The sequence below is a fragment of the Hypomesus nipponensis genome, chromosome 9 (assembly GCF_054491055.1).
Source record: "Hypomesus nipponensis isolate SF chromosome 9, ASM5449105v1, whole genome shotgun sequence".
NCBI classification, from domain to species: domain Eukaryota; kingdom Metazoa; phylum Chordata; class Actinopteri; order Osmeriformes; family Osmeridae; genus Hypomesus; species Hypomesus nipponensis.
In genome coordinates, this window is record NC_140369.1 from 17,524,188 (window position 1) to 17,549,559 (window position 25,372).

Here is a 25,372-nt window from a genome sequence, read left to right on the forward strand (position 1 = left end):
TTGAAAAACAACAGCTCTTCATTACTCATGAAAACACTAACATTTGAGGGAATGTCCAGAGTTCACCAGGGGAGTGGGAATGAAGCCATGTTATGGTGGAGTGACATGGATGTTGCCCATGCAGTGAACACATCCAGAGCTCTATGTCCAGTGTCTTCAATACCCCCATGTGTTCTCAGCCTCAAGCCCACAACTGTTACATCGAGAAGTCAAAACTTCACATTTTGCAAAACAGCTTGAGCCCTTTTGTCAAACTTATTTTTACTTTTTCCAACAAAGTTTCCTATGAACATATAATATAGACAAAGATTTGTTGACAAAGTATTTTTCTTAGCGAGCTCTCAGATTTATTAGAGAACACTCAGAAACTCCAAAAGTCCTGCTATCAGTTATATCCCACACAAGTACATAACCCTTGTGCTCTGGCTGACAAACAGTGTAAGATGATCTGTTCCAGACAGTTCACATCCTATATTTCTAAAACAGTCTCTGAAGAACATGACTGAGAAGAACTCAGGTGACAGTGAAAATCTTAATATGGTGGACGACAATCACAGTTAAACAAACACCATGCTACAATGATACACGCCTCTGGTATCAGCCATACTTCCGCGACTCAAATCCAGTTTTCCTTTTTATTCTTCCTGAGCAACAAATCTCGGTGATAGGAAAGCAAGTCCCCACACACCCACTCCTGCCTGGAAGAGTGCTGTTACGCATTGAGAGCGTTGGCTACGTCTGTGAAGACCAGACGACTCGGCCTCTGGGTCGTCCCCTGGGAGGTTGTGAGGGTCTACAGAGAGAGGCAGTAGGACAGTGGTGGTTCATATTAAGACCATCTCAAGACCAAGTTAGGAACAGAAATGACATGAGACTGTTAAGGTACTACCGTGTTTTTAAATCCCTACTGCTGAGCTTTAAACAAAGTATGAGCATGCAGAGGAAACATACATTTTTTGCATTATATTCAACTGCTGGGTCTGACATCTGGGTTTAGTGTTGGGAAAATATTTAGGAAATAGTTAGGAATGTATAAGGAAAAAAATTACATTTATTGTTTTAGGTATATCCACATATTAGTAAGTTATATATTTCATAAATTAATTTGAAATGATTATAGTCAACACCAGACCTGAGGAGAAATAGTATTTTTTTTGTTCAAATACTACGTTTCTACTCGGGTCTGTCCAGGACAAATGAAATGAAAGACATTGCAATATGCAATAGGAGCATTTGATGGTAAAATGCAAACAAAGGATAGGATGAAAGATTATTTCAAGGAACGTGGGTCAAGACACACAGTTTATACTTTACCATATTTGACTTTGACCAACATGCCATTGTCACAACTTAAAAAATGAAAGGAAGAAGAACATAAACAGTGACATTTTGCGGTGATCCAGTTTCACAGGAGCACAAGGAGTTTCACAGGAGCACAAAAGTGATTCTGCAATGCTTTCTATACTGTCGTATTATGTATACATACGAGAAGCCACATAAAGGGAATATTGACAATACATGTCCATACGTGAGTGATAAAACGGGGCATATCATAACGGCTACTAGATGAGCGTCAGCATTGTTTAGGTGCGTGTTCTAGATTATTCACCTTGGCGTTGGGTCCTGTGAGGGTGCCTTCACGACCGTGGTCCAGCAGTTCCTGTTCTAAGTCATCCTGCTCTTCTGCCGGGTCAAAGTTGTACATGGGCATGAGCTGATGCCTTAGCTTCTCCAGCCTGGTCACCGGGCACAAGAAGAAAACCAGTTGTGGGCTTGGATGGTTTGAGGAAAGAGGGTAGTACGTGTCCATTGGGAAAATACAACATCAGTTGAAATGTCAGTTGAAATGTCAGTTCTCACCTCTTCCTTTTTCGGATATACAGCATCTGAGGATGGGGACATGGAGGAAGACACAGGGCTTAGGTCTGAGCAACAAAACCACTCATTTACACCACGGTGAAGCCCAAACTGTTTTAAAAACATCAATTATGTTCATGGGCTAAGCAGGCAAATGAACTTCAAATCATTAAGTAATATCTGTCAACATGTTTACAGTGAGATTTGTTGAAACTGAAAAATGTGCGTAATTTGCTGAAAAATAGCCTGGTAATATTTAAATTGGTTACGGACATATGTTTCTCCTCATAGACACTGAATGATAATGGCTGAAAAACATTTGATCAATAATAATAAACAATTGTTCTCTTACAATGATAAGTGCCAGACCAATGACAGTGATGATGCCGAATGGTACTAGAACCATGCCAATTCCTGAGCCTTCGACAGCAACCTCTGGAAGTTTGGTGGAATTGAAACTTGTCTCATTAGTGGCTATCGTTAAGGTCATCAGTGTTGTCCTGGATGTGATATTGTCCCTCTCCATCCTGGCGTCTGGGGTGACTGGGAGGAGGGAGATGCTGGGAGGGTTGGATGTGCTGGGTGTGCTGGAAAGAAAGCTAGCAGTGGTCTTGACTGTGGTCAGATCCATGCTCTTAACTGACAGGAAGCTCTAGGATAGAGAAGATAGCTGCGTTTTCTCTCTGTTGTGGATGTCTCAGGTCTCAGTGTCACTGGCTCTGTCTCTCAGTTCCCAATGAGTCTCAAAACTGACACAGATTTTCCCTTTCTGGACTGAGGTCTGCGGAAGCATTGGGATTCCAACGGGTACATTCTCTCGGGGGGGGAAAACCTGCAAAACACAATGAGCATTTTTACATAGAACCTTATCACGTGCAGATCCCAAACATATCAGCGCTTGAAATGTTATCATCATTCTCAGAATCAACCTTGCATTTCTTGGCTGGTACAGGGTTTGTCTAGAGTTTGTTCCTGTCAACATGAATAGTTGAAGCACATGCACCCCTCCCCCATTCCATCTGAATAAAGCCCACAACCGGTTGTGCCAGCAGGCCAGAGGTGGGGGTTGTGGGCAGGATGTGGGCACCAGAAGCAGTGAAAGAACGTGGCAGAACAAAGAAGATAGGATACCAAGCCAAACCAACCCTGACGCATGTATCATGCAGTGTGAGGTACTAGTATACACAAACTGACAGAATCTGACACCCACCCACATAAACTCTGGAGTACAGAACACACACACACACACACACACACACACACACACACACACACACACACACACACACACACACACACACACACACTGAGAGTGACAACTGAGAACACATACAAATACAAACGAGCAGGTATACAAAAACACACCGCAAACAAACACACGCGTACATAAATATTGACATGGGAATGTTATACTGGAAGTCATTCTTTTGATATGCATATACAGGGGTGTAAATAAAAATGTGAAGTTCACCATAATGAATGATGGTCACCAGCTACAGAAGATAAATATTATTTGAATTTTTTGCCATCTACATTTCTTGCCTGCCATTATTGGAAAGTGATATCACACAGAGTGGTGTCACAGTCAAACCATGAAAACAAAGACACGTGAACCATCCCGCCCTCCTCAGTGCATCCTGTCTTGCCTGCACTCTTAATAAGGAACAGGTGCAGTTTAAGCCTACAACCAATCACCAATCAGACCTTTTTGTTTCAGCCATACAAAGGCAGCGTCCATAACATTAGCATAAAACACAATGGTATCTCACAGAAATGTTACACACAGTATCTTTGTATGATTTAGACAACACAGTTTTCTTGCACTGTAATGTGTATGCCTTTATGCCTATACCTACATGCCTTCCTATGTTACAGGCTAGGCTTCTAATCCTGCCAACGTGACGACCAAGCTGTAACCCCATATGCCTTACCAGATTATATCTACCTACCCTCTTGATGTCTTAGAAAGAAGCTGTAAGGGGAACAGTAGCCGGCAGCTATAGAGGAGGGGTAATATCCCTAGGAGAAGGGATACCCCTCTGTCTACCCCTCCTCCTCTACTTCTCCTTGCTCCTCAACAGCAACACAGGCGCTCCTCTGGGAGCTTGTAAACATGGAGAAGATAGCCGTCCTCACAGATAACCGGCTCCACACTCAGTAACTCGGCACCAAGCTCTGCTGCTCTGCCTAATACAGATGTCCTTCTCTTTCTCCTCACCTCCTTGTATCTATTCCCCGTGTCCTGCCCCTTTTTGTGCTCCAGATAATAAAATCATCAGCAGGGATGCTGCAACCAGAGATGTGTTGCTGCAAAGCTCCCCCCTTTTACTCTGTCATTGGTCAAACGGGGCATGAGCAGCAGCTGCCATTGGCTTGCAGGGCTGTCTGTCTGGCTTTATAGGGATGAGAATGGGATTTAATAGCACACCAGATGCTGTAAGGCAAAACCAAATGATTGCATCCGGGTGGCCAGCCGTGGAAAATTAACCCTTCAGTGTCCCCACATTGCCTCTTAACTGAGGTCTTTAAACGCTTCTTACATTATTTTCTTGACAATGGTAAATTATGGAAGGTAAGTTAAAGGGGCCAGTTGCAGACTAGTAAATAGGATAAGATGATTGAATTGGGAATAATATTGGGAACCTCATATCTTCTCACAGTCAAAATCCTAGTCAAACTCGAGTAAATATCTTAAGCGAATAAAACATACAAACACACAACAAATCTTATATATTCTTGTTTGTTTGTTTTATTATTTTACATGATTTACCACAACTTTTGACAATTTTGCTAGAGCTTTTCTCCACGTGTACATTGACCTCTTCTTTCTTTGAACCACTTAGGTCATCTTGAATAAATCCCCAGTCATCATAGCCACAAATTCTGTGAACGAAAGTTATTTGATGTCACATGAAAAAACACCGACGAAGAATATGTGTATTTCTATAAATGCTTTGTCTTAAAGAACTGTATGCCATTTTACCTTCATAGTCAATAGTGCCATCTCCATCTTTATCAGCCTCTTTCATCATCTGCTCTGCCTCCATTTCATTAAGTGGTTCCCCTGCATTCGTCAACACATATCTGAAATTGATTGAATAACGTTATAATATCCATAATTAAAAAACTGATCGTTGTTGAAGTAATAATTTATGAATTACTTGGTTAAGAGCTACCTGAAATACACCACAGCTCTTGCAAGGTTAATTAGGTCGGAATTAACCGTTGAATGAGTCAAGGAGTTAGTGTATCCCTGTGTGTGCTTACTTGAGCGTGTTCCATTCAATATAACCTTTGGCCTCCTTGTCGAACACTTTAAAAGCCGCTCGTAGTGCAGCATCTTGGTTCTTTGTCCGTTCATGGTACAATGCCATCAGACCCAAGAAGCTGTCACAGTTAAAAGCACCTTTTCCTGTGATGGCAAAAAATGACAAAATATTTGAACTGAATGCAAAGAGAGAACGTTCCCTGTTTTTAGTTATTTGTATTCATACATTTTGAGCAGTTATTTGTATTCATACATTTTGAGCATGGTGTGTTGTGAGCAGTGGCCCACAACACACCAACCTGCTAAATCATCCATCAAATCATAAAGTGAAAATATTCATTTTGACGAAATACAATTGTTGTTGCAATGAATAGATTGTAAGAGTGGATATAATTGTAATTAATGTAGCTTAGCTCCTTTGTCAATAAATAGTTTACGTTACGTTCACATAAACTTGAATGTAAGGAAATACTGACACCTAGAGACAGATCTCCTACAGTTTCATACACAATGACACAAGACTCCCTCCAGTCCTATGTGTTATGAAAATACATGTATCATGTAACATTTTTGTTTTCAATTTAATGTGGTTACTTTACTACTATACCACTGTACTATTTTACTACTATACTACTTTATTGTAGTTTTGTAAAAAAATATATATATATATCAATCACAAAAACCATAATACATAAATGCAGAGATTATGAGAAAACTACCAACCATCTTTGTCCACATCTTTGGCCATCTGAATGAGTTCTCTCTTGGTAGGATTGATCCCCATCAGACTCATGAGTCGCTCCAGCTCTTGTGTCTTCACGTCTCCATTTCCCTCTTCGTCAAACATCTCAAACATCCCTTTATACTCAGTGATCTGCTCTTCGGTCAGTTTGTTTGCCTTAGGAAATGTAGAGGAATACAACATGTAAAAAGGACCTAGAACATGACTGTCCAATATTCTTCCTGGAGAAACTTTAGGCTTTCCATCAAGGTTTACCCCTGATGTAATGAAGCTGTTTCAGCATATCAATTTGCTGATTATTTCTTACAAATGGTGTTCTCTGTCGGGGTTGCAGTGCTAACACAGAGGACAGTGGCTCTCTAGGAACAAGCTAAAGCAGCCTACGGGTTAAGTAAACCTCAGGCACATAACTAAAATAAAAGTATTGCACATAATTAAAAGGAGCTTACAAAATGTAAGGAACATAACCAACACTGAGGATACATTTGAAGGCAATGAGACTTAACAGGCAATACAGATAAGGCAAAAACATACTATTCAATGATAGACTCAATTATAACTGATTCTTGCATTGCATAGGAATCATTGTTTGTCTTTCAAAAGTGAACCTACCATTTTCAGTTTTTCTTTTTCTACAACTGCTTACAACAGACGCTCCGTGCTAACACCACTGTGGCTTGAGACTGACTAAATCCATCTCTAACTTGACTACATGTTACTTTCCCCTGGGTGTAGCAGTTTCTTGGAGACCTTTTATGGAATCAAAGAGGTGGCCATATACAGAAAGTTCCAAGAGAACCCTGTTTTACTGTGTTCGCTATTAAAATGGTATCAATAAATGTGTAAAGTCCAAGACATATGTCCACATTTTTTGTGTTGAAAATGATGGTTTTGTCTATGTTTAGTCCAAATTCAATAGAAATTAAATCAACACAAGAACTTATAAATATATTTAGTAGTGACAAAACAGGACATTTTCTCAATCTAACACAACATTATTTTATTTTGATTTTAGTTACACCCAAAAGATCCGGATACAAAATAGCTCTCAAATGTATTTGGTGAGCGGTGACATCATTGCTCATCTGTGGGACCTGCAAGCTTTCAGCAAGGTCCATGATCAGCAGGTGCTGGACAATCCCCAGTGATTCTGCAGGCTACAACTGACCAAATAAGGAGCCTTGTCAGGGTCATTAGAGTGTATTTCTAACATTGCGGTGAAAGACTTCCTCCACCACTACAATTGGAATTCAATACATTACTGGAACAGAAAGCTTTGCCCGTCAGTGCCTTATCTCTACGAGTTATTACGCTATTTACAACTATTGGTTTTAGAGGCTGTTCCAAAGTATGCTTATTCAATGGTACATTCATTTGAAAACATAAAGCCAAAGTAACTTCAAAGTCAAACTGGTGTATCTTCCAAAGGACCATGTGATTAGCAGATACTGTCTCATAAATGCTGGCACATCCATTTGTGGATTCAACCTTGTCCAAAATATGATTTATTTATTTATTTATTCATGAATTCGTTATCACCTTAACCAGCTCAACATGACCGGAGAGATGGATACAGTTTTAAACTAGACTTCAGTGAGTTTAGTCTTCTGGGTTGGAATACTGCATGTACCCTGATATTTACAATCAGCTAAAACAACTGCTAACTTGGCTGACTTGATCATTGGGCTGATTGTTCTACGTTGGGTCACTACAACCCGGGGTCCAAGTTATATCATAACTCAACCAAACCTTTGAATACACATGGGGAATTTGACAAGGTTACAGCTATGTGTAGATACTACCCCTACTACTACAGTAGATGTGTAGACGACTACACCCAAAAAGTAATTAACAACATAAACTGTTTTGTTAACTCTCTAGCGCCCCCAAAGGTAAACCTATGAATGCCAATGACACTATCTGCAGACGTATTCCTATATCAAGCAGGTTGTGCCCAAAGGAAATGTGAGAATGTCAATGTTCTTTTTTGCTTCAACCAAGACAAGTTGATTTCAAGACTGGTGACAAAATCTATGAGTTACTGCTCTTTCCAACATCCATCTAAACATATACTAATTCAGGTGGATAGTAGACAAAAAAGATCTGGTATGTCAGATTTTTCACTTTTGACCTTCCTGATGTGGTTGGACCTCACAGGCACTGGTAGGCACCTATCTGTAGAAAGATACCACAAGTTTTGTGGCAGCTATCATGAAAATTGTCTTTAAAAATCCCCACAATTCTATTTTGCGGATAATTTTAGGAAGCTTCATAGAAGGTCGTAAACTTAGATTAAGGTTTAATATTATTTTCTTAGATTTGAATATAATTTCTGGTCATCAGGACCAAACGACAATTTGGAGGGTTAAACTGAAATGTTCCTTTCCTAGATCTTGAGACGTTAACCTGTGGGGTACCAAGTAGCCTACCAACTCGCTGATAATGAATGTGGGTGCTGTTTCATTCATACATACTGTTTTCATAAAAATCGAATGACTGTTTTTAACGCATTAAACACAATGTCCGCACCTCTCTCGCAGTTAAATACCCAAATTAGACCAACATGTTCCTACTATATTGTTGGAAGGGCTAATTTGATATTTTTAAATATTCAAGTTTGAAAATAACATAAGCAAAACTTTTAGAAGCTATATGACACCAAAAACACTTAACCTACTACCCGACTCTACTAAAACCATTGTCTGTTACAGAGACAGTAGAGTCCCGGTTGCAGCAGAGAGTGGGTGTGAACCCCCCCCCACCCCGATTGGTTGAGGTTGTTGATAGCTAAAGCTTGCTAGGCAGCGGTGGCTACGTTCGGGAAGGGCTTCTCCTCGAAAAAGTAGCTTGCTAGCTGGTGTGCAAGCTGGCTGTTCACGGCGTTCGTTGATGCTTGGATTGGAAGTTTCCATATCTAGTCAATGCCAAATACACACAACCAAACGCTAATTGAGAAAAGGTAAGAAGAAGAGCAAAAATTGCTCATTTGAATGGGCGTAAATAATTGTGGAATTGTGGCAAATGTAGAATTTCCCGGGGGGGTGGGATACTCCTACTACTCATTGAGATGGCTAGCTAGTTGACAGGAAACGCTGCCCAGGTTTTTGCAAATAGGATTAATAATACTCTACAAATATGAAGATTCTAGTTAGGACTGTTAATATGTGATTTTTAGTTGGTAGTTAGTTAATTAGCCACCTGAGCACAGGACTGTCAGTTGGGTAGTTCAAGAAAACATCGACTTGGATTGTTCACCCGGGCCTCACGAGCAACAGCCCAGGAGTTAGCTACTATTCAGCAAAACCAGTTAGCTTAAGCAATTTCGTAATCTTAACGAAGCAACTTTACGGGAAACATTCTTCACCAAGCAAGGACATTATTTGTCACATTACCATAGCCACTAGATTACCATATTTCATACTACTGGTGCAGTAAGTATCCATAGCTGATGTTGCTACCTCACACGAGACAACCTTTCCGGTGTTTCATTTGATAGCGCGATTTCAAGTTAGCAATAGCCCGCTATCTTACTAGGCTACCTAATAAGGAGGCAACATTTTTAGCTGTGACATAACGATACTTCAATTAATTTATTCAAGAAGTAGTGTTCCATAGAGTATGACAAATCCAGCTACAAAATCAGCTACTTGCAAACAGCTTACTTGAACTCGATATTAACCATCCACTGCCTGGTTGTACCCAGTTAGTGAGTTACTGTCTGCAGTATAGCTTGCTCTTAACTAGCTAGCTACTAAAGGTAGCTAGCCTAAGTCTCTAATCGAATTAAATGGCCACTGCTGGATTTAACGAGCTTGGCCAGCAGTAAAGGTAAATAGTTAATTGGATTCTCTTGGACCGAGTTAGATCATTGTATAGAGTAATAAATGCGCAACATGGACACACAGAGAAAATATGTGAGTGCAGCAGCCCAATTGTTTGGCTAGCTAGCCACCCATTATTTTCGGGCCAATTTAGCTGAGATTTACATTTGCGCCCATGTGTCTACTTTTTTACAAACTAATTTAACAGACTATGTATTGTGTTATTGCACACCAATATGACTGTGCAGTTACTTGGTGGAAATAAACATCTGACTCGTATCGTTATCCTGGGTTTTTCAACCTTGTCTAGGCCTTCATTTATTTCCGTTTACAAGTTAGCTCGGTCTCTTTGCCAGTTGTAAACGAGCAGCAGCTTAGCAAGCTACAAGATGGCGTACACATCACTTCTCCTGGGGTTTATCAACCCAAGTCATACTGGTTAGCCATCGCTTCAGTCATTCAGTTGCTGTTGCCAGTTAGACTAATACTTCTGCAGAATATTTTCAATGTCCTCTAATTTGAAACTGAGCGTCTACAAGCTATCTGTTTTTGAAAATGGTAAGCAACAACAATGTCTGGATAGACTAGCGTTAACATACAGTTTATATGTTATATCCTCATGCTTAGCCATTTGGGTAACAAACCGTACTTCTTTCATGGTGGTAAAATTTGCAAAATGCAAATTTGGTAGTGCAAGCAAATCATGGTAGTACAGTACTGACTTGACCATACAGTGCAGTCCGCATGTAAACGAGTATCAGAAATCCTTTAATGTGAACTTGATTTGTGCAATTGTTGATTTGTTGGCCTTGTGGAACTGTATTCTGACACTGTTTTCCACAAGCCTGACAGAAGTCTTGCACGGAGAACAATTATTCATTGTGAATAACAGAGGGAGGCCATTCATAATGATGAAGGCTTAGGCTATTTGAGAAGTGTTTTGATTCAGATAACACTGACAGGGAGAAATCTAGCTACTTGTTTTAAGTATGTTGTATGTAAGAGACTTATCACATACTCATGGTTTATTTTCTGAATGGAGAAAAATATTTATAATCCAGTGGTTGGCTTTTACCATCTGTTTTCGTATTTGTGGGTATGGATGGGATTAGAGATTTACCGACTGGATTTTAGCTTTCAGGATTATGGGCTTGGTTAGTGATAGTGCTGGTTATGGTATTTTCTATGATCCAGCTTTACACCTGTAAATTCCTCTACTCTCATAATAATAATAATAATAATAAAACTATACATTAAGCCAGTACAATTATTTTGAATATCAGTCAATCAAAATTAAGTTTTCCCACTACACAGAAATGCAGTGCTCGTGGTACAAGAAATGAAACCGCTGTAGTCTATAGTCTTGATATATTAAAGTAATTGTGTTTGTACACAGGCTTATGACTAACCGAATTGTACAAACAAGCCAAAGAACCCAGGGACGTCTTTCTGGTACAGGGAGCAGCAGATAGTCTGGCCTGGAGAGACCTGAGATGGAGCAGTCAGTAAGCCACACCTCCAGGCTGTTTGCTACAACTCTCTGTTTATCATGCAGTCAGCTGACCCTGATCAGGCGCTTAGAAAGGAGAAATGATGAGACATAAGAACGTCTTACAGCAGGGCTTTATGGACTGTCCCCGTCCATTCCAGCATTTATGAAGTCCTTCTGTCCACTCCACCATAAACGGCATTGACCCAATTGACGTCTTCATGACTATGGGGGCATGAGAAGGAGGCATGTCAGGAGGAACGCTCATTGACTTGGTCACAATGACATTTTTATCAACAAGATTAGAAGATTAATGCGCATTTACAAGACGAGGACCTCTCTCTAAAGGTCAACCAATCAGAGAAGGCCTTAAGGTGACCAGGTAGAGAGGACTGTCTAGCACCTTCATTTTTATCAGTGAAGCTCTTGCTGATCAAAATACAAGGTAAGGACATGGAGTGGGAGTTTGCAGGACAAGCTAGTGAATTGGGATGTTTAATCAGTGGTGTAATAATTCAGCATTTATTTTATAATGATATTCAGTCTTGAAATATAAGATTGCAGTGTTTTATTTTCACCTTTGGTGTAACTTGCATATTGGTTGCTCTTATTGTCATTTGGTTGATCGAATGTTGACTAGACTCAAACGTTTATAATGTACATCCATACTAGGATTTAAATCATATTACCCCTTTTATTACTTGTGTCTGCATCTTGATGTAATGTTACCACAGTGACCTACCTGTTGAATGTAAGAATGCAGCCATCCATCAAATTAAGATTTTGTGTTTTGGATGGGAGGCTAAGATGAAGCATAGCTAATGTAATGTGTTCATGTAGCTATCAACCAAGATACTATTTGCTAAATGAGTTCCAGTTTATCATTTCCAGCGTCTTACTAATATAAAGATTACTTTAATGAAATTTGTTGAAGTACAACCTTTTTCATTTTGGCATCGTGTTGAGTTGGCCCAAAGTATGTTCTATACCTAAATAAATGGTTTAGTGATCACTTGGCACAATTGGCCACACCTCTGAGCATCCAAAGGATTGGGGTCAATAGGATAATGGCTGCTTTTCGGATCATTGGCAAGTCATGTCTTAAACGGATTTGGCCAGCAAGGGTAAATGAAGTCTGTCACAGGATAACGCCTATGACATTGATGCGAGAAGGTAGGACTATGCCTAGTCATGTGATAATCCCAGATTCCCCATCTTTTGGTATAATAACAAGTGGCGATATTGATATATTATTGTGTCCTGCTGGAGCCTTGTTGTGCCCGTCGAGCCCTCGTCTGCCTTGGTTGTTTTGTGCCGTGACATCAGTGACCTGAAGGTTGCTGTGGTTCTCCTTTCTCTTCCTTCAGATCATCAAGAGTCCCGGCAGCTGGAGTGAGGCAAACGTACTAGCGGAGAAAGAAAATGAGTGAATTGGACCAGTTGCGCCAAGAGGCGGAGCAGCTCAAAAGCCAGATCAGAGTGAGTGTTCCACAGTTGGTTCACAAAGAGACAATGCTAGGTATTGCATGAAGCGACCGACACGTTTCACTGTTTGAGTTATCAAAGCGTGGGGTGGAGCAACAACCAAACATGCCCCTTGAACAAATTGTACCATTTTGTGTGCATTGATGTGTAATGGTCTTTTTGTCCTTTCACAGGATGCCAGGAAAGCATGTGCAGATGCTACACTATCACAGGTACCAACTTTGGACAACGTTATTCATATGTTACAAAATACTAAAATCATGTCCGTTAAAATGTTTATTTGTTTTTTGTTTGTTGCTGCTGCAGATTACAGCCAACATTGACGCTGTTGGTCGAATTCAGATGCGCACAAGGCGAACACTGAGGGGGCATTTGGCAAAGATCTATGCCATGCATTGGGGTACTGATTCCAGGTAAAGTTGACCCTCAGAGGAGAACTGCCGAGTTATCTAAAAGGAAGCGGCGATCAGTATTTCATGTATCGCTTCACAAAAACAACCCCTACAATTGCACAAAGTGCAATGTGAGTGGTGTCATTTGATAACCACGGCTATCAAATGACACCACATCATTTTGTATGCTTGTACCAGCTGATTGGTTAATCGGAGACTTGAGGCCTTTTCTTTGTTGTTGCGACTGAGTGGGGCGTGTGAGTAATGAGACGTTTCTCGTTAGGATGTAAATCCACGCCCCCGATACCAAGTATGACAAGGCAGAACTCCATTTCTCTGTTTTGTAATGATCTTTAATGTGACCTGGTCCACATGGACTGGGAGAAGAGTATGGACTGTAGTGAGCTTGGAAAAAGCATTTTACAAAGAGTTTCAAGAATACAGTACGAGATACAAAAAAGATGCACTGTCATTGACACAATGGAGGGCCAAATATTCCATCCCCCAAAACCTGACAGAACCCATGCCAGACAAATGTTGTTCATGTACAGCACACAAACACATACAAAACTTACTTTAGTGTTGTCGATATTACTCGCATGGCAAGTGTATGGTTCCTGAACTGTTTGGAAAAGTCCTGGTTATTATGCTACTGTACGAGTGATGTTCAATTATAAAATACCAGGAACAGTTATCCATGAAGTTCATATTTTCTCTCCCATAGGCTTCTGGTCAGTGCTTCCCAAGATGGCAAACTCATTATCTGGGACAGTTATACCACAAACAAGGTAAGACTGTAGTGAGCAAACTTTGATCCATCGGACGCTACTAACAGTAGCAAACGTATTGTCTTCCTGTAGAGCTTAACCCTTGAGCTGCCATCGGGTCACAATGACCCGATGGTAAACAACGACCCTTCGTTGTGTTGCGACTACTTTACCCAATACAAGAACAAAGTGAAGCATTTTTCTTTGAACTGGGGGGGGGGGGGTCTGAGACAGCCTGACGGTTAAAAGAAAAAATGCTTCACTTTATTTTTGTATGAGTTAAAGTTGACGCAACACGACAGTGGGTCACAAGGACTGAAGAGTCACGAGGTCCCAGTGCCCATGATTGCATGTGTGGTTGACCCACCTGTGTTCTCCTTTCCAGGTTCATGCCATTCCCCTTCGCTCTTCCTGGGTCATGACCTGTGCATACGCACCTTCAGGAAACTATGTGGCCTGTGGAGGTCTGGACAACATCTGCTCCATCTACAACCTGAAAACTCGCGAGGGGAACGTACGCGTGAGCCGTGAGCTGGCTGGACACACAGGTAACTTGGGTTGTCGTTTTATTAGAAAGTGTTAGAAAACACTTGTTGGCAGCACATCCTGATTACCATGCTGATTTACTAAGGCTTATATGTGGTTTTTGTCCCCAAACCAGGTTACCTATCCTGTTGTCGCTTCCTTGATGATAACCAGATAGTTACAAGCTCTGGAGACACAACCTGGTGAGCAAAGCATTTTTCATTGGTTCAATTCATAGTTTATTTGTTGAGTTGAGAACTGTAGTTGATACACAGCTTATACTGTATACTACATTGTTTCCTTGTCCAGTTGAGGGATTCTCAAAAAATCCACTCCACAGGTGCAAAGTGTATAGAGCTATTGGATGGATTTGGGACATAACCTGACTTGTCTTTTTGTTTGCAGTGCTCTTTGGGACATTGAAACTGGCCAGCAGACAACCACATTTGCTGGACACACTGGTGATGTCATGAGCCTTTCGTTGGCTCCAGATACAAGGTTATTTGTCTCTGGCGCTTGTGATGCCTCGGCTAAACTCTGGGACGTCAGAGAGGGCATGTGCAGACAAACGTTCACCGGCCATGAGTCTGATATCAATGCTATCTGTGTAAGGGCGACGATCTTTTATATTCCTTACCCATATATCTGCACTATCATTGTTTGTTTTGGTGGTTAAGATAAGGAAATGGACCACTGTCACAGTCTTTGGGTTTTAATACGTATTTCCTTGATGCTGTGACAGTATGCAAGTGATGCTTGTTTCTCTAAATTGCTGTATTGTCTCGTGTTTTTATTTACAGTTCTTCCCCAATGGCAATGCTTTCGCTACGGGCTCTGATGATGCAACCTGCAGACTCTTTGATCTCCGTGCTGACCAAGAGCTCATGATCTACTCTCACGACAACATCATCTGTGGCATCACCTCTGTTGCATTCTCCAAGAGTGGCCGTCTGCTCCTCGCTGGATATGACGACTTCAACTGCAACGTGTGGGACACACTAAAGGCCGACCGTGCTGGTGAGTAGGCCCTGTCCTCCCAGAGAGCTGCCATGTGTTTCACATTATACCTACAAGTGTCAGATGGCTGAGCGGTGAGGGAGTCGGGTTAGTATTTAGAAGGTTGCTGGATCGATTCCCCGCTGTGCCAAATGACGTTGTGTCCTTGGGCAAGGCACTTCACCCTACTTGCCTCGGGGGGAATGTCCCCGTACTTACTGGAAGTCGCTCTGCTAAGAGCGTCTGTTAAATGACTAAATGTAAACCTACAAGTTCTCACCAGCAACAGTGCCCAGTCTTGTACCATTATAACTCACCCCCCCCCCCCCCAAAAAAAAACGTTTATTACTAATAACATTGCATGTACTTTAGACTAATACACGTTCTGTTTCAGGTGTGTTGGCTGGGCACGACAACCGCGTGAGCTGCCTGGGCGTTACTGATGACGGCATGGCAGTTGCGACTGGATCGTGGGACAGTTTCCTGAAGATCTGGAATTGAAGCCTCAAGGTGCTCCTGTTTAAAAAAAAACTGCTGTAAATTTAAACTGTTCAATGTTGTTGTCTTTCCTTGGCGTTCATTTAAAGGAGACATGAAATGCTGTTTTTGGATGCTTTTATATAGGCCTTAGTGGTCCCCTAATACTGTATCTTTAGTCTCTTTCCCAAAATTCAGCCATGGTGCAGAGTTATAGCCACTACGAGTTGTCCCACAATGAGCTTTCCTCAGAACGCGCTGTTTTGGTGTCTGTAGCTTTAAATGCTAATGAGAAGCATGAGCCATTACAACAACATCAGAACAGCTGTCCAAATAACAATGAAGGGTACAACACTCGCATTTCAGTGTGTATTCACACACATATTTTCCGGACTTTAAATCACTAATTAATCGTTAACTGGGCTGTTAGCTGCTAGCTGCAGAGCTGACGTTACAGCCACATTCGAAGGGTAACAAGCTAGGTAAACGTATACAGTAAAGCAACACAATTATGTAGCGTTAGTTGACTTACTGAGGTTTGTAGCTGGACCCAAGAGAGTTGGTACTGATCCAGTCTTCAATTGCAGACGGCCAGGAAAGCCAGCTTTGTATTGTCATGAGTTGTAGAAACAGCTGTCGCTGAAATGTTTGGAGCAGACATGCAAAACTTTGGGGATTGACAGTGAAAATAAAATTGAGATAGTGGTTGTGAAGAGGCTCAGATGAAGGAACTAAAAAAAGATTTGTGCTTGCATTTGTACATCCAAGCACTGAGCAACTTTTATGCATCGTTTGTTTGCTCGCCATCATTTCTCTCCAGGAAAAAACGATATTGCATGCGCCTTAGCACGGTGGTACCTCAGTTTCTCATGGGCGGGCCAGATGATCTGGGCGGGCAAAGCAGAGAGAGGGGAGGTAACCTTCCCCCTATCTACGTCACTAGGGGGAGATTTTCAAACAGAGCAATTGAGCTTTCATTTTGTCAAAGGCGGAGAAGAACACGCAGGGCTTGGTTTACACTTGTCGAAAATTATAGCCACTGGGGGACCAAAGGCAGGCTAGGGGAACTCATATTAATGTTAAATCACCTCATAAAATGAAGTTTTCATGTCATGTCTCCTTTAAACAGGCAAGTTAACAAACCTTATTTGCAACCATTACCTTCACTTAACCCTGTACTCAAATGCAAAAAAAACAAAACTATCAATTCATTCCAGTTTCAAAATGTTATAGTGTCAGCTAATATTTTGGCAGGCTCAAATTGTGTGTTCAGTCACCTGTAAGTGTGACTTGAGATGTATAGTTCAGTGCGGTTTTTCTCTATTCCTCAGATGATATTTGAACTCCAAAGTTGACTGGAAGACCATTACAACTCAGAATGTTTTATCTCACAGCATCATCTTCAACACCGTTTTAAACTGACTTGGACGCCACAAAAACTAAGGGAAACCAATGCCTTTCCTACACAAAGAAGAGCACAATTGTTTATCACCTAGCTAAAAAGAAGATTTCTGTGGTATCAAATCAAAAACTTGTGCATTCCTTCTTGGACCATTGTATGTTCCTTTGAAAGAGAAAACAACACTATCATCCCATGCAAATGTATGTGTCTTGAAAGCAAATGTTGGAGCATAATTGTACAAATTATTTAACTTTTGTTGAAGAATTCTATTCTCTATGGTTTGTTAGTTATATTCAAATGGCTTTCTTTAATGTCATGTTTTCTCCTGGTGGTTTTAGATATGTTTATAATTAAAGTGTGTCTTTTTAATCCAGTTTAATCATGCAAGGAAGATGAGGTAAAATAAACATGCAGAAAGCAAAAGCTTGATCAGATGACATGAGCAGCTTTCAGAAAATGTCCATGGTGTATTTATACTAGCTGTTTTTGTTTTGTCACAGCTTTTTTGCACAGAAAGCTTTGCCTCTACTAATACTATGTTAACTAACCAAGCACATGCTATGAATTGTGATGAATGCTCATTCCAATACAGAGTTGTGAGTAACTATGTGGTTAACCCCTTAACTCTGTTCATGCCTTTGTCTTTGGGTGGGAGGGGGTGGGGGGGTACTGTGAGGTTTAGGGGAATGGATGGATTTTATTTAAGGGATTGGGTAAGTCTGTTAAGTATCCACTTTTCAGTGAAACACCTCACTTGACTAAATAGACAGACACATTCTGTGCTTGGGACTGCAGTTGCTACTCTGTGAATGAAATGTACAAATCAATGTCTGAAAATAATGATCTGAAATTGTTAGGATTACATTTTTGTTTTGTCTGCCATGGATTAATTTAGATGTGCATGCTGTAGAATTGCTTTCAATGGTGCAAATATCCCCCCCACCTCCAACATAATTAGTTTGACAAAAGCAGAGTAAGTGATTCAGAATTCCAGTTTACTCAAGTCACCACTGGCAAAAATGTGCCAGTATATGTTCATGTTTGCAAAGTTATGTACCAGATTGAGCAAGAATGGGGGAGTTACTTAAATAAATGAATGCTTACATGTTCTAATAATGCCAATTTCATATTTCTAAATGGAAGGATTGTGAGACGTCCATTCCAATAGCGAAGGCCTCCTACTCCTTGACATTTCTGAATCGAATATAACCAGTTCATTCTAAAACTTTTTTTTAAACTTAATTTCTTGGTCTTAAATGGAAAGTCACAAAGCATCTGGGTGGCAGAAGATTTCACACAGAAGCACTTGACATTTTCACTTTTTTTTCTGCCATAGTGTACAATAAATGTGATGTATTTGTGTGTGGCCACAAGTAAAAATGCAGTTCAATTAAGATGGATTCCCTTTTCTCCTTCCATTAATATGATAGAGCTCTGCACCCTTATGTACCTTTTCACCTTTTGTATTTTATTTCAGTCTGTTGGTGTTCCACGGTGAGCTGGATGCAAGATAGATACTGTACTAAAATGTACTGTTATTGAACCTGTAATAAAAAGCTGTTTGAGATGTACCTTTCCTTGTTGCTTTATTGTCTACTACTAAACATGTATTTTTTCGTTTTTACATCTGTTAAATAGAAGTAAACATTCTTTTTACCCGATTAAATGCGTAAATCACAGATATAATTTATTAATCTGAATGTATGTGAACGTTACGAGTTACATTTTCGTTTTGTTTTACTGTTCCTGTTTTTCAATTTACACGTTTCTTTTGATAATCACCACCGACTCGCTATGATAAAACTACAAAACCTTGCCCTACACTCCCATCACACGGAAGGAAAACACGTTTGGCTGCGCTCTGGACTCTTTCAATACGTGTGATTTGATGGGGGACATGGTAATAGTAGACAAAAGTTTAAAAACAAAGAGCATACCTCGCGCGTAATTACAGATTCCAGTCCCTACATAAACAACAAATACATCTAGTCTATGTTTTATCCAAACCAATCATTACCTTCTCTAAATAAGATATTTAAAGCAATATAAAATATCCTTTTTATTTTGAGACGGCCCGAGTTTCTGACGTACTTCCTCCATGACTTAGATAATGCCATTTTGAGCTAAATAGAACGGAGCTGTTTTTTCTGTCTTATGCGCAGATATATAAATCGCCACTAGTCCTATATTTGTGAGTCTGCCTTGTTTTGTTTAAAAACAATTGTACATGTTTATCATCTAGCTGACATATTTCAGTCGTGTTTCCAGGAAAATATTGTAGGTTTTGATTGGCATACGCACTTGGTAATAGCTAGCTAGTCCATTTAAAGCCACACTAGGAACGCGAGGACGCCTTTTGGTGTTGATTGAGATAGCCTGCTGTCGAATCGAGCTAGCTAACCGAACAAAGGAACGCAGTGTGACCGAGGCAGCGTCGTTGGTCAGCAGGTATCATAGTTTTCAAATTAAAGTTCGAATTCGTCTAATTATAATATCAATGTACTGGATCGATTAAAGTCAGTGTCTGTTTGTTAGATCCGTTTTGTTTGAAATTATATCTGCAGCCAAACAACCCTTTTCCGCCAACATTCTTTTATAGCTAGGCAACTTGCTAACGTTAGCCTATGTTGTAGCTAGCCTAGCATTGCTAGCAGTAACGTGGTATGCTAAGGCTTGGTCTGTTGTTTATTTGATCCATTAGCTAAAGGTCTACGACAAAAATGGCAGAGGTGTACATTCGCGTGGCAGAAGAAGAAAATGAGGAACCAATGGAGATTCCATCAGAAGACGATGGCACCGTGTTGCTTTCCACCGTAGCCGCTCAGTTTCCAGGCGCGTGCGGCCTACGGTTCCGGAGTCCCGTGTCTCAGTGCATGCGAGGAGTTCGTTTGGTCGAAGGAGTTCTTCATGCTCCAGAGAATGGCTGGAGTAACTTAGTTTACGTCGTAAATTATCCCAAAGGTAGTAATCAAGTAATGCTTTAGATGTTTCATTTTACTAGTATACACGCATTTCGTCGAATACGATGTTGAAAGCAAATTAAGAATGACCTTGTTGTTCTGCATTCTTAAGACAATAAAAGGAAGATGGAGGAAATTGATGCATCCTCTGCAGTGAAGATGAAGAGAGGGGACATGAAAACGTCAGATCTCATTGTGTTAGGTTTGCCTTGGAAAACCACAGAGCAAGACCTGAAAGATTACTTCAGCACCTTTGGGGAAGTTATTATGGTCCAGGTGAGGTCAAGAAAGCAGTCCTATTGCCGTTTTGCCCATTGAGAGAATATGCAAGATCCTTTCATCATCCTTTTTCTGCTTTTTAGGTGAAGCGAGATGCTAAGACTGGGAACTCCAAAGGGTTTGGTTTTGTGAGATTTACTGAATACGAGACCCAAGACAAAGTGATCTCTCAGCGTCACATGATCGATGGAAGATGGTGCGACTGTAAACTCCCCAACTCTAAGGTGTGTTCAGGTTCACCTGTTCAGCTGTTGTGTAAAGGAAGACTTTGTTGGACATGGGATGCATATTTATATATATTTTATATAAACTGTTGAATAGTAAAACACTTAAGAATATTTGCACGAAAATGCAGACAGTGGACTTGCCTTCTAAAGTGTCCCTTTCCCCCCGAAACAGCAAGGCCCTGATGAGCCCATGAGATGCAGGAAGGTGTTTGTTGGCCGTTGCACTGAAGACATGACTACCGATGAGTTGCGCCAGTTCTTCATGCAGTACGGCGAAGTCACTGACGTCTTCATCCCCAAGCCATTCCGCGCTTTTGCCTTTGTCACCTTTGCTGATGACCAGGTACCATCCATTTCATGAGGCTGTTGGTGATAGCGGGCCATTTAGTTAATGTCTTGCTGATGTGCCTGTCCTGTTTTTTTAGGTTGCCCAGTCCTTATGTGGAGAGGACCTGATAATCAAGGGGGTCAGCGTGCACATATCAAATGCTGAGCCAAAGCATGGCAACAGGCAAATGGATCGTGCAGGGCGGTTTGGAAATGGTTTCGGGGCTCAGGGGTTTGGTAGTAGCCGTAGTGGGATAGGAAGCAGCACGAACAGCAATCTGGCAAATTTTGGGTCCTTTAGTTTGAATCCTGCAATGATGGCAGCTGCTCAGGCTGCCCTGCAGAGCAGTTGGGGAATGATGGGTATGTTAGCCAGTCAGCAAGGGCAGTCTGCTACCTCTGGCACTGCATCTACTGGATCTAGCTCCAGTAGGGACCAGAGTCAGTTCTCCAGTACAGGAAACAGTAACTACAGCACCAGCTCAGCCAGTCTAGGTTGGGGCACTGGCTCAAACTCAACAACCAGTGGTAGTGGGTTTAGCTCAGGCTTTGGATCTAGTATGGAGTCTAAGTCATCTGGGTGGGGAATGTAAGTTAAATAGTTTGTATGGTAAGTATTGTGAGAACGACAAGTCTTTTCCAAATTTATTTTTGGTGTTATGCGTGTCTGAAAAAGAGACCGCTTTTGTGAAAGAAATGTTTTGTACATTTGGAAAAATGCAAAAGATATAATTTAGAAAGTGTTTGAAGTGAATTTTTGTTTACCAGGGTTCTCAATTTAAGTGCTATTTTGGATGTCAAATAATTTGTTTTTAAGTTTGTATTATCCTGATTAATTTCAACTGGATTCTCTAATGCATGTATTGTGGTATCTAAAAATGCATGAGTAATTAGTATGGCTCACCATTCTACTGTATCTACGAAAGCAATCTTGCATTGGAAAGAATCTGGTTGAACTTAAAATGTTTTAAGTGCAACTTTATTTGCAGTCAAGTTCTATGGAAAAGCCTTCACTAAAATCTCTTCTGCAGTTCACCTCTCTTCCATTTTCCCGGGAGGAAGCTCCTCTTTGGCAGCATTCTTTGGGTGGTGTGTATCACTCTCCCTCTGCCCATCTGTAAATGCTTTGCCATCAAAGAACGGCTTCACTCCGCATGTTCTAAGAGACGGTGGGTGTTTCATTTTTATCCACTTTTTAATGGAAAGATCTGCGCGTCTGACATTTTAAGAACTCATGAGTGCGATTGAGGATGGCTTGTGGCGAAGAGTGAATCGATGAGTGAGCGAACGGAGAGCGAAAACGAAACAAAAAAGCGTGGAAAGGACTGGTTGTGCAATGAGAGCCCACTTTGACTGCTTTTGTGAGTGTGAATGCAAGCTGCAGATGCAACAAGCGCCTCCCTAACATGGACATTCATTGATTAGTACTTCAAGATCTCCTTTTTTTATCTTTGCAATTTTTCCTATCCTTTAGTATATCGATCAAGTACAGAAGTAGTATCAAATGTAGTAGTGTGTTGTGATGAATATCTGTCTTGCTTAAATAACCTGACCTGAATGCTGTATGGTGTGTGTGGTTTCTTTCCTTGTTATTGAACTGATCTGTAAGTGTGAATTTGATGTGGATGGCACCTGCTGGGGACTCTGGGGACGTGAGTGTTGGTGTGAGAACGTGGAGTGGTGTGGTTGTCAATGATTCCCAGTAGATCTCAATGTCTCAGCGTGTTGTAAGACGTGTCAAATGAAGGGAGTTTCTCTAATAAAGCTTGTTTGAATAGATATGCTTAGTTGATTTGAAATTGATCACATTTTGTGTCATTGGATTTGTCAAAAGGAAAAATCTAATTCAATTCACATATCTAGGGACCTTGGACTCTGCTGCCCGAGGTCTCCGTCTGAACCCTGACGGAAGTCACTGTTCTGAAGGATGAAGATGGAAGTTCCAACACTTTCAGTGTGGCCCTCAGACATGACATGGGGTAGTACTTGTATTTTTTGCTGCTTCTATGAAAGCTGATCTTAGTTTTCCCTACAAGGAGTAAGTAAACATACACATATCCCAAAAAGTACTCTTTTCCCACCCCACCCCCAGTTCCCATCACAATCTAGAATTTATGATGAATTGGGTGAAGCATAACACTTGCTTCTGGTAGACATGGAATATCCTGATCAAAGTCCAATACATTTTGAACCTGCAATTTAAACATTGCACGTTTTATTCTAGGACAAAACCAAAACAATCAAGAATCGTCTACCGTAAACAGGTTATGGTGCTGCATCATACTGTGATCATTGACAAATGCTGCATGTGTGTATCCTGTCTTTCCAAATCACCAGGTAACCCAATACAACATTGTTAATGAAGTGAGTTCTGTTTCAGCTAGTCAGGGTAAGGTGCTGAAATGGTGCCTTGATTCTACAATGTGCTGTACCCCAGTATGGATGGTTGCCATGAACAGAAATAAATGTTTTACAACAATGCCAGTTGAAGCCCATTGATATACAAATATTTCATATGGTGCACTGCACAATACAAGCATTGGTCAACTACTCTACATTTCCCCAAATGAAACCTTATCTGTCTTCACTGTGGATAGTTACACCGTGGATGGGTACAAATTAAGTTTGGGATTGTGCCTCTATTCTTGGACCTCCATCCCGTCATCCTTTTTCCCACGGCACGCTTCTCGTTTGTCCCTCTGTTCCTGATTACTGTTGGCAAGCTCTTCGCTCTTCCTGTGGATGAAGTTGGACTAGGAAGAAAAAGGAATGAAATGAGGGACAGTGATTGTAGTAACATGGATCATGGGGAATGTTACATGGATTCAGCAATGAATGGTGAGTCAACTGGATGTGAAAAGAACACATGTTAAACCATTGCCATGTTATAGTACTAACTAGATGAGTGATCTGTACTCACCAGCGATGTACTCCTACGGGCTGCAAGCTTGACGTCCTCCACAGATACTGTATTTCTCTTGGCATGTCTACATCCCGCCACAACCAGCAGTGTTGAAATGAGAAACACTTGTGTGGTGGGCATTTTCTCCATTTTATACTTCACCCATTTATGAAAACTAGTGATGAGATGTGAGGACATACCTTGCAAAGGCCTCCAAGTCTTTTGCAAATATGTCTATGGAAAAACAATAATTGTAACATTAGCAAACTAGTACTTATGCTATGTGTTGAATACTGGCCATGAAGCAGCCACCCCACTGGACCGACACAGGGTGTGTGAAACATTGTCTTTTTGAAAAATTACATTTTATTCAGAACTGGGGAGTAGACATTTTTCAAAATACCAGTTAGTAAGCTTGTGGAACTATGATGTAAACTTAATGTCAGGTCAGAGTTCATTTTACTTAGTACACTGGTATTTAAATCGTCTAAAGCATTTCAACCCTGCAGTACACTAATTCTTGGAACAAATCAAATAGCTGAAATTGACACAATATATTTTCAAGAACATGAATTTGAATTGAGTACATAACGTACATTCTACACAATGCAGTCAATGGCATGAGTTTCGGAAGAGATCGTTACTACTCACCGCATTGCCTGAATGTTGTTTCAGCTAAGGCTGCAATGACCTGACGGCTAAATGTCTTCTCATGATCTTCTCCTAAACTATCACAAAGGCGTCCCACGGTGAAGTGAACCGCTGCCTTCAGTCTCTGTGATGATCAATTGAGTAAATAATATGATAATATAACCCAAACTTCTAAAATAACATACCTTAGCTAGCCTGCAAGTCAAATTTGTTGTCACATCAAATTAGCTCTATATGCCTGGAAAGGTTTACGTATTGTTTAAAAAAATGTCAATCACAATTTATTTAGCTAGCGTTTGTCGAGTTAGAAAATCAAGAGATATGAGCACAACCTGAAGATGTTCTTCTTTGTCCATTGACTGTTTCTGGAAAGGTAGCTGCTTTACACAACTACTTCAGTAGACAAAGGCAGTAGCACTAGCAGAGAATGTGTAATAAAGATCACACGCTCTGGCAGTAGTCTGTAAATGCTTGTTAAAAGTTGCGCCATGAAAATACTACCCGTATCTCCCGCCACAGGCTACAGACCCGGAAGTTACAAAAAGGAACTACAATCATGGAGACCAACAAGTCATTAATGGCATTCATAATTGAACAAGACCAACAAGGCCCCTTGTTTGTCAATAATTCGTAATCTTAATGACAAGACGATGATGTCTCTGTGGAAACTATGATGTCTTTGTGGGGAAACGTTTATTTTCCAAAGCAGTCCATATATGACTTATAGGTAGGGGTAACTAGCACCACAGCCCCAGGCTACCACTGATCTTGTTCCACTAAACATGTCCTGTGAGTCATCATCATT

General features: G+C 40.8%; 5 protein-coding genes across 10 annotated transcripts; 2 read left to right on the top strand and 3 right to left on the bottom strand.

Moving 5' to 3' along the window:
* Positions 1–324: 324 nt before the first annotated feature.
* On the bottom strand, positions 325–4,146 carry c9h3orf18 (chromosome 9 C3orf18 homolog). 2 transcript variants are annotated; one of them, XM_084705545.1, is made up of 5 exons: positions 4,076–4,146; positions 2,210–2,689; positions 1,861–1,886; positions 1,610–1,736; positions 325–793 (listed from the first exon to the last, which is right to left on the bottom strand). In XM_084705545.1, exons 2-5 carry the CDS (start codon positions 2,486–2,488, stop codon positions 713–715), a joined length of 513 nt encoding a protein of 170 aa, XP_084561671.1. In that variant the 5' UTR covers positions 2,489–2,689; positions 4,076–4,146; the 3' UTR covers positions 325–712. The 2 variants fall into 2 exon arrangements, with proteins under 2 accessions (XP_084561671.1, XP_084561670.1); XM_084705544.1 differs by having other exon boundaries at positions 3,807–4,103.
* A 459-nt stretch (positions 4,147–4,605) lies between these two features.
* On the bottom strand, positions 4,606–9,334 carry LOC146273307 (calglandulin-like). The gene is made up of 5 exons (XM_084705093.1): positions 9,260–9,334; positions 5,849–6,023; positions 5,125–5,269; positions 4,841–4,941; positions 4,606–4,740 (listed from the first exon to the last, which is right to left on the bottom strand). Exons 1-5 carry the CDS (start codon positions 9,308–9,310, stop codon positions 4,697–4,699), a joined length of 516 nt encoding a protein of 171 aa, XP_084561219.1. The 5' UTR covers positions 9,311–9,334; the 3' UTR covers positions 4,606–4,696.
* On the top strand, positions 8,595–18,792 carry gnb1b (guanine nucleotide binding protein (G protein), beta polypeptide 1b). Of its 2 annotated transcripts, none has more exons than XM_084705091.1 (11): positions 8,595–8,826; positions 12,545–12,656; positions 12,836–12,874; positions 12,969–13,075; positions 13,779–13,842; positions 14,207–14,369; positions 14,483–14,549; positions 14,752–14,953; positions 15,147–15,363; positions 15,737–15,852; positions 17,151–18,792. In XM_084705091.1, exons 2-10 carry the CDS (start codon positions 12,600–12,602, stop codon positions 15,841–15,843), a joined length of 1,023 nt encoding a protein of 340 aa, XP_084561217.1. In that variant the 5' UTR covers positions 8,595–8,826; positions 12,545–12,599; the 3' UTR covers positions 15,844–15,852; positions 17,151–18,792. The 2 variants fall into 2 exon arrangements, with proteins under 2 accessions (XP_084561217.1, XP_084561218.1); XM_084705092.1 differs by lacking the exon at positions 8,595–8,826 and adding an exon at positions 11,032–11,622.
* Positions 18,793–19,321: 529 nt separating this feature from the next.
* On the top strand, positions 19,322–23,493 carry tardbpb (TAR DNA binding protein b). 4 transcript variants are annotated; one of them, XR_014766584.1, is made up of 7 exons: positions 19,322–19,412; positions 19,923–20,182; positions 20,294–20,457; positions 20,544–20,684; positions 20,860–21,030; positions 21,113–22,183; positions 22,878–23,493. XR_014766584.1 is itself a non-coding variant. In XM_084705089.1 (6 exons), the coding sequence occupies exons 2-6, from the start codon at positions 19,942–19,944 to the stop codon at positions 21,605–21,607; spliced, it is 1,212 nt and encodes a 403-aa protein (XP_084561215.1). In that variant the 5' UTR covers positions 19,322–19,412; positions 19,923–19,941; the 3' UTR covers positions 21,608–22,793. The 4 variants fall into 4 exon arrangements, 2 of the variants coding, with proteins under 2 accessions (XP_084561215.1, XP_084561214.1); XR_014766583.1 differs by having other exon boundaries at positions 19,329–19,669; XM_084705089.1 differs by lacking the exon at positions 22,878–23,493 and having other exon boundaries at positions 21,113–22,793.
* Positions 23,195–25,103, bottom strand: cenps (centromere protein S). The gene is made up of 5 exons (XM_084705095.1): positions 24,900–25,103; positions 24,568–24,691; positions 24,117–24,150; positions 23,935–24,001; positions 23,195–23,767 (listed from the first exon to the last, which is right to left on the bottom strand). The coding sequence occupies exons 1-5, from the start codon at positions 24,921–24,923 to the stop codon at positions 23,654–23,656; spliced, it is 363 nt and encodes a 120-aa protein (XP_084561221.1). The 5' UTR covers positions 24,924–25,103; the 3' UTR covers positions 23,195–23,653.
* Between the last annotated feature and the right edge of the window lie 269 nt (positions 25,104–25,372).

Coding starts and splice junctions, on each gene's coding strand:
- cenps (XM_084705095.1), bottom strand. CDS start 24,923: ATGGACAAAGAAGAACATCTTCAG. Junction 24,692..24,899: donor ACAAAGAAGAACATCTTCAG/GTTGTGCTCATA, acceptor TGATCATCACAG/AGACTGAAGGCAGCGGTTCA. Junction 23,768..23,934: donor CCCGTAGGAGTACATCGCTG/GTGAGTACAGAT, acceptor TTTTCTTCCTAG/TCCAACTTCATCCACAGGAA.
- c9h3orf18 (XM_084705545.1), bottom strand. CDS start 2,488: ATGGATCTGACCACAGTCAAGACCACTGCTAGCTTTCTTTCCAGCACA. Junction 1,887..2,209: donor TTGGTCTGGCACTTATCATT/GTAAGAGAACAA, acceptor CCCCATCCTCAG/ATGCTGTATATCCGAAAAAG. Junction 794..1,609: donor TCACAGGACCCAACGCCAAG/GTGAATAATCTA, acceptor CTCTCTCTGTAG/ACCCTCACAACCTCCCAGGG.
- tardbpb (XM_084705089.1), top strand. CDS start 19,942: ATGGCAGAGGTGTACATTCGCGTGGCAGAAGAAGAAAATGAGGAACCA. Junction 20,183..20,293: donor CGTCGTAAATTATCCCAAAG/GTAGTAATCAAG, acceptor TGCATTCTTAAG/ACAATAAAAGGAAGATGGAG. Junction 20,685..20,859: donor GTAAACTCCCCAACTCTAAG/GTGTGTTCAGGT, acceptor CCCCCGAAACAG/CAAGGCCCTGATGAGCCCAT.
- LOC146273307 (XM_084705093.1), bottom strand. CDS start 9,310: ATGGATACTTACTGCACCAGTAGTATGAAATATGGTAATCTAGTGGCT. Junction 5,270..5,848: donor CAAAGATGTGGACAAAGATG/GTTGGTAGTTTT, acceptor TTGCCATCACAG/GAAAAGGTGCTTTTAACTGT. Junction 4,741..4,840: donor TGGCACTATTGACTATGAAG/GTAAAATGGCAT, acceptor TTTCGTTCACAG/AATTTGTGGCTATGATGACT.
- gnb1b (XM_084705091.1), top strand. CDS start 12,600: ATGAGTGAATTGGACCAGTTGCGCCAAGAGGCGGAGCAGCTCAAAAGC. Junction 12,657..12,835: donor AGCTCAAAAGCCAGATCAGA/GTGAGTGTTCCA, acceptor GTCCTTTCACAG/GATGCCAGGAAAGCATGTGC. Junction 14,370..14,482: donor TGAGCTGGCTGGACACACAG/GTAACTTGGGTT, acceptor TCCCCAAACCAG/GTTACCTATCCTGTTGTCGC.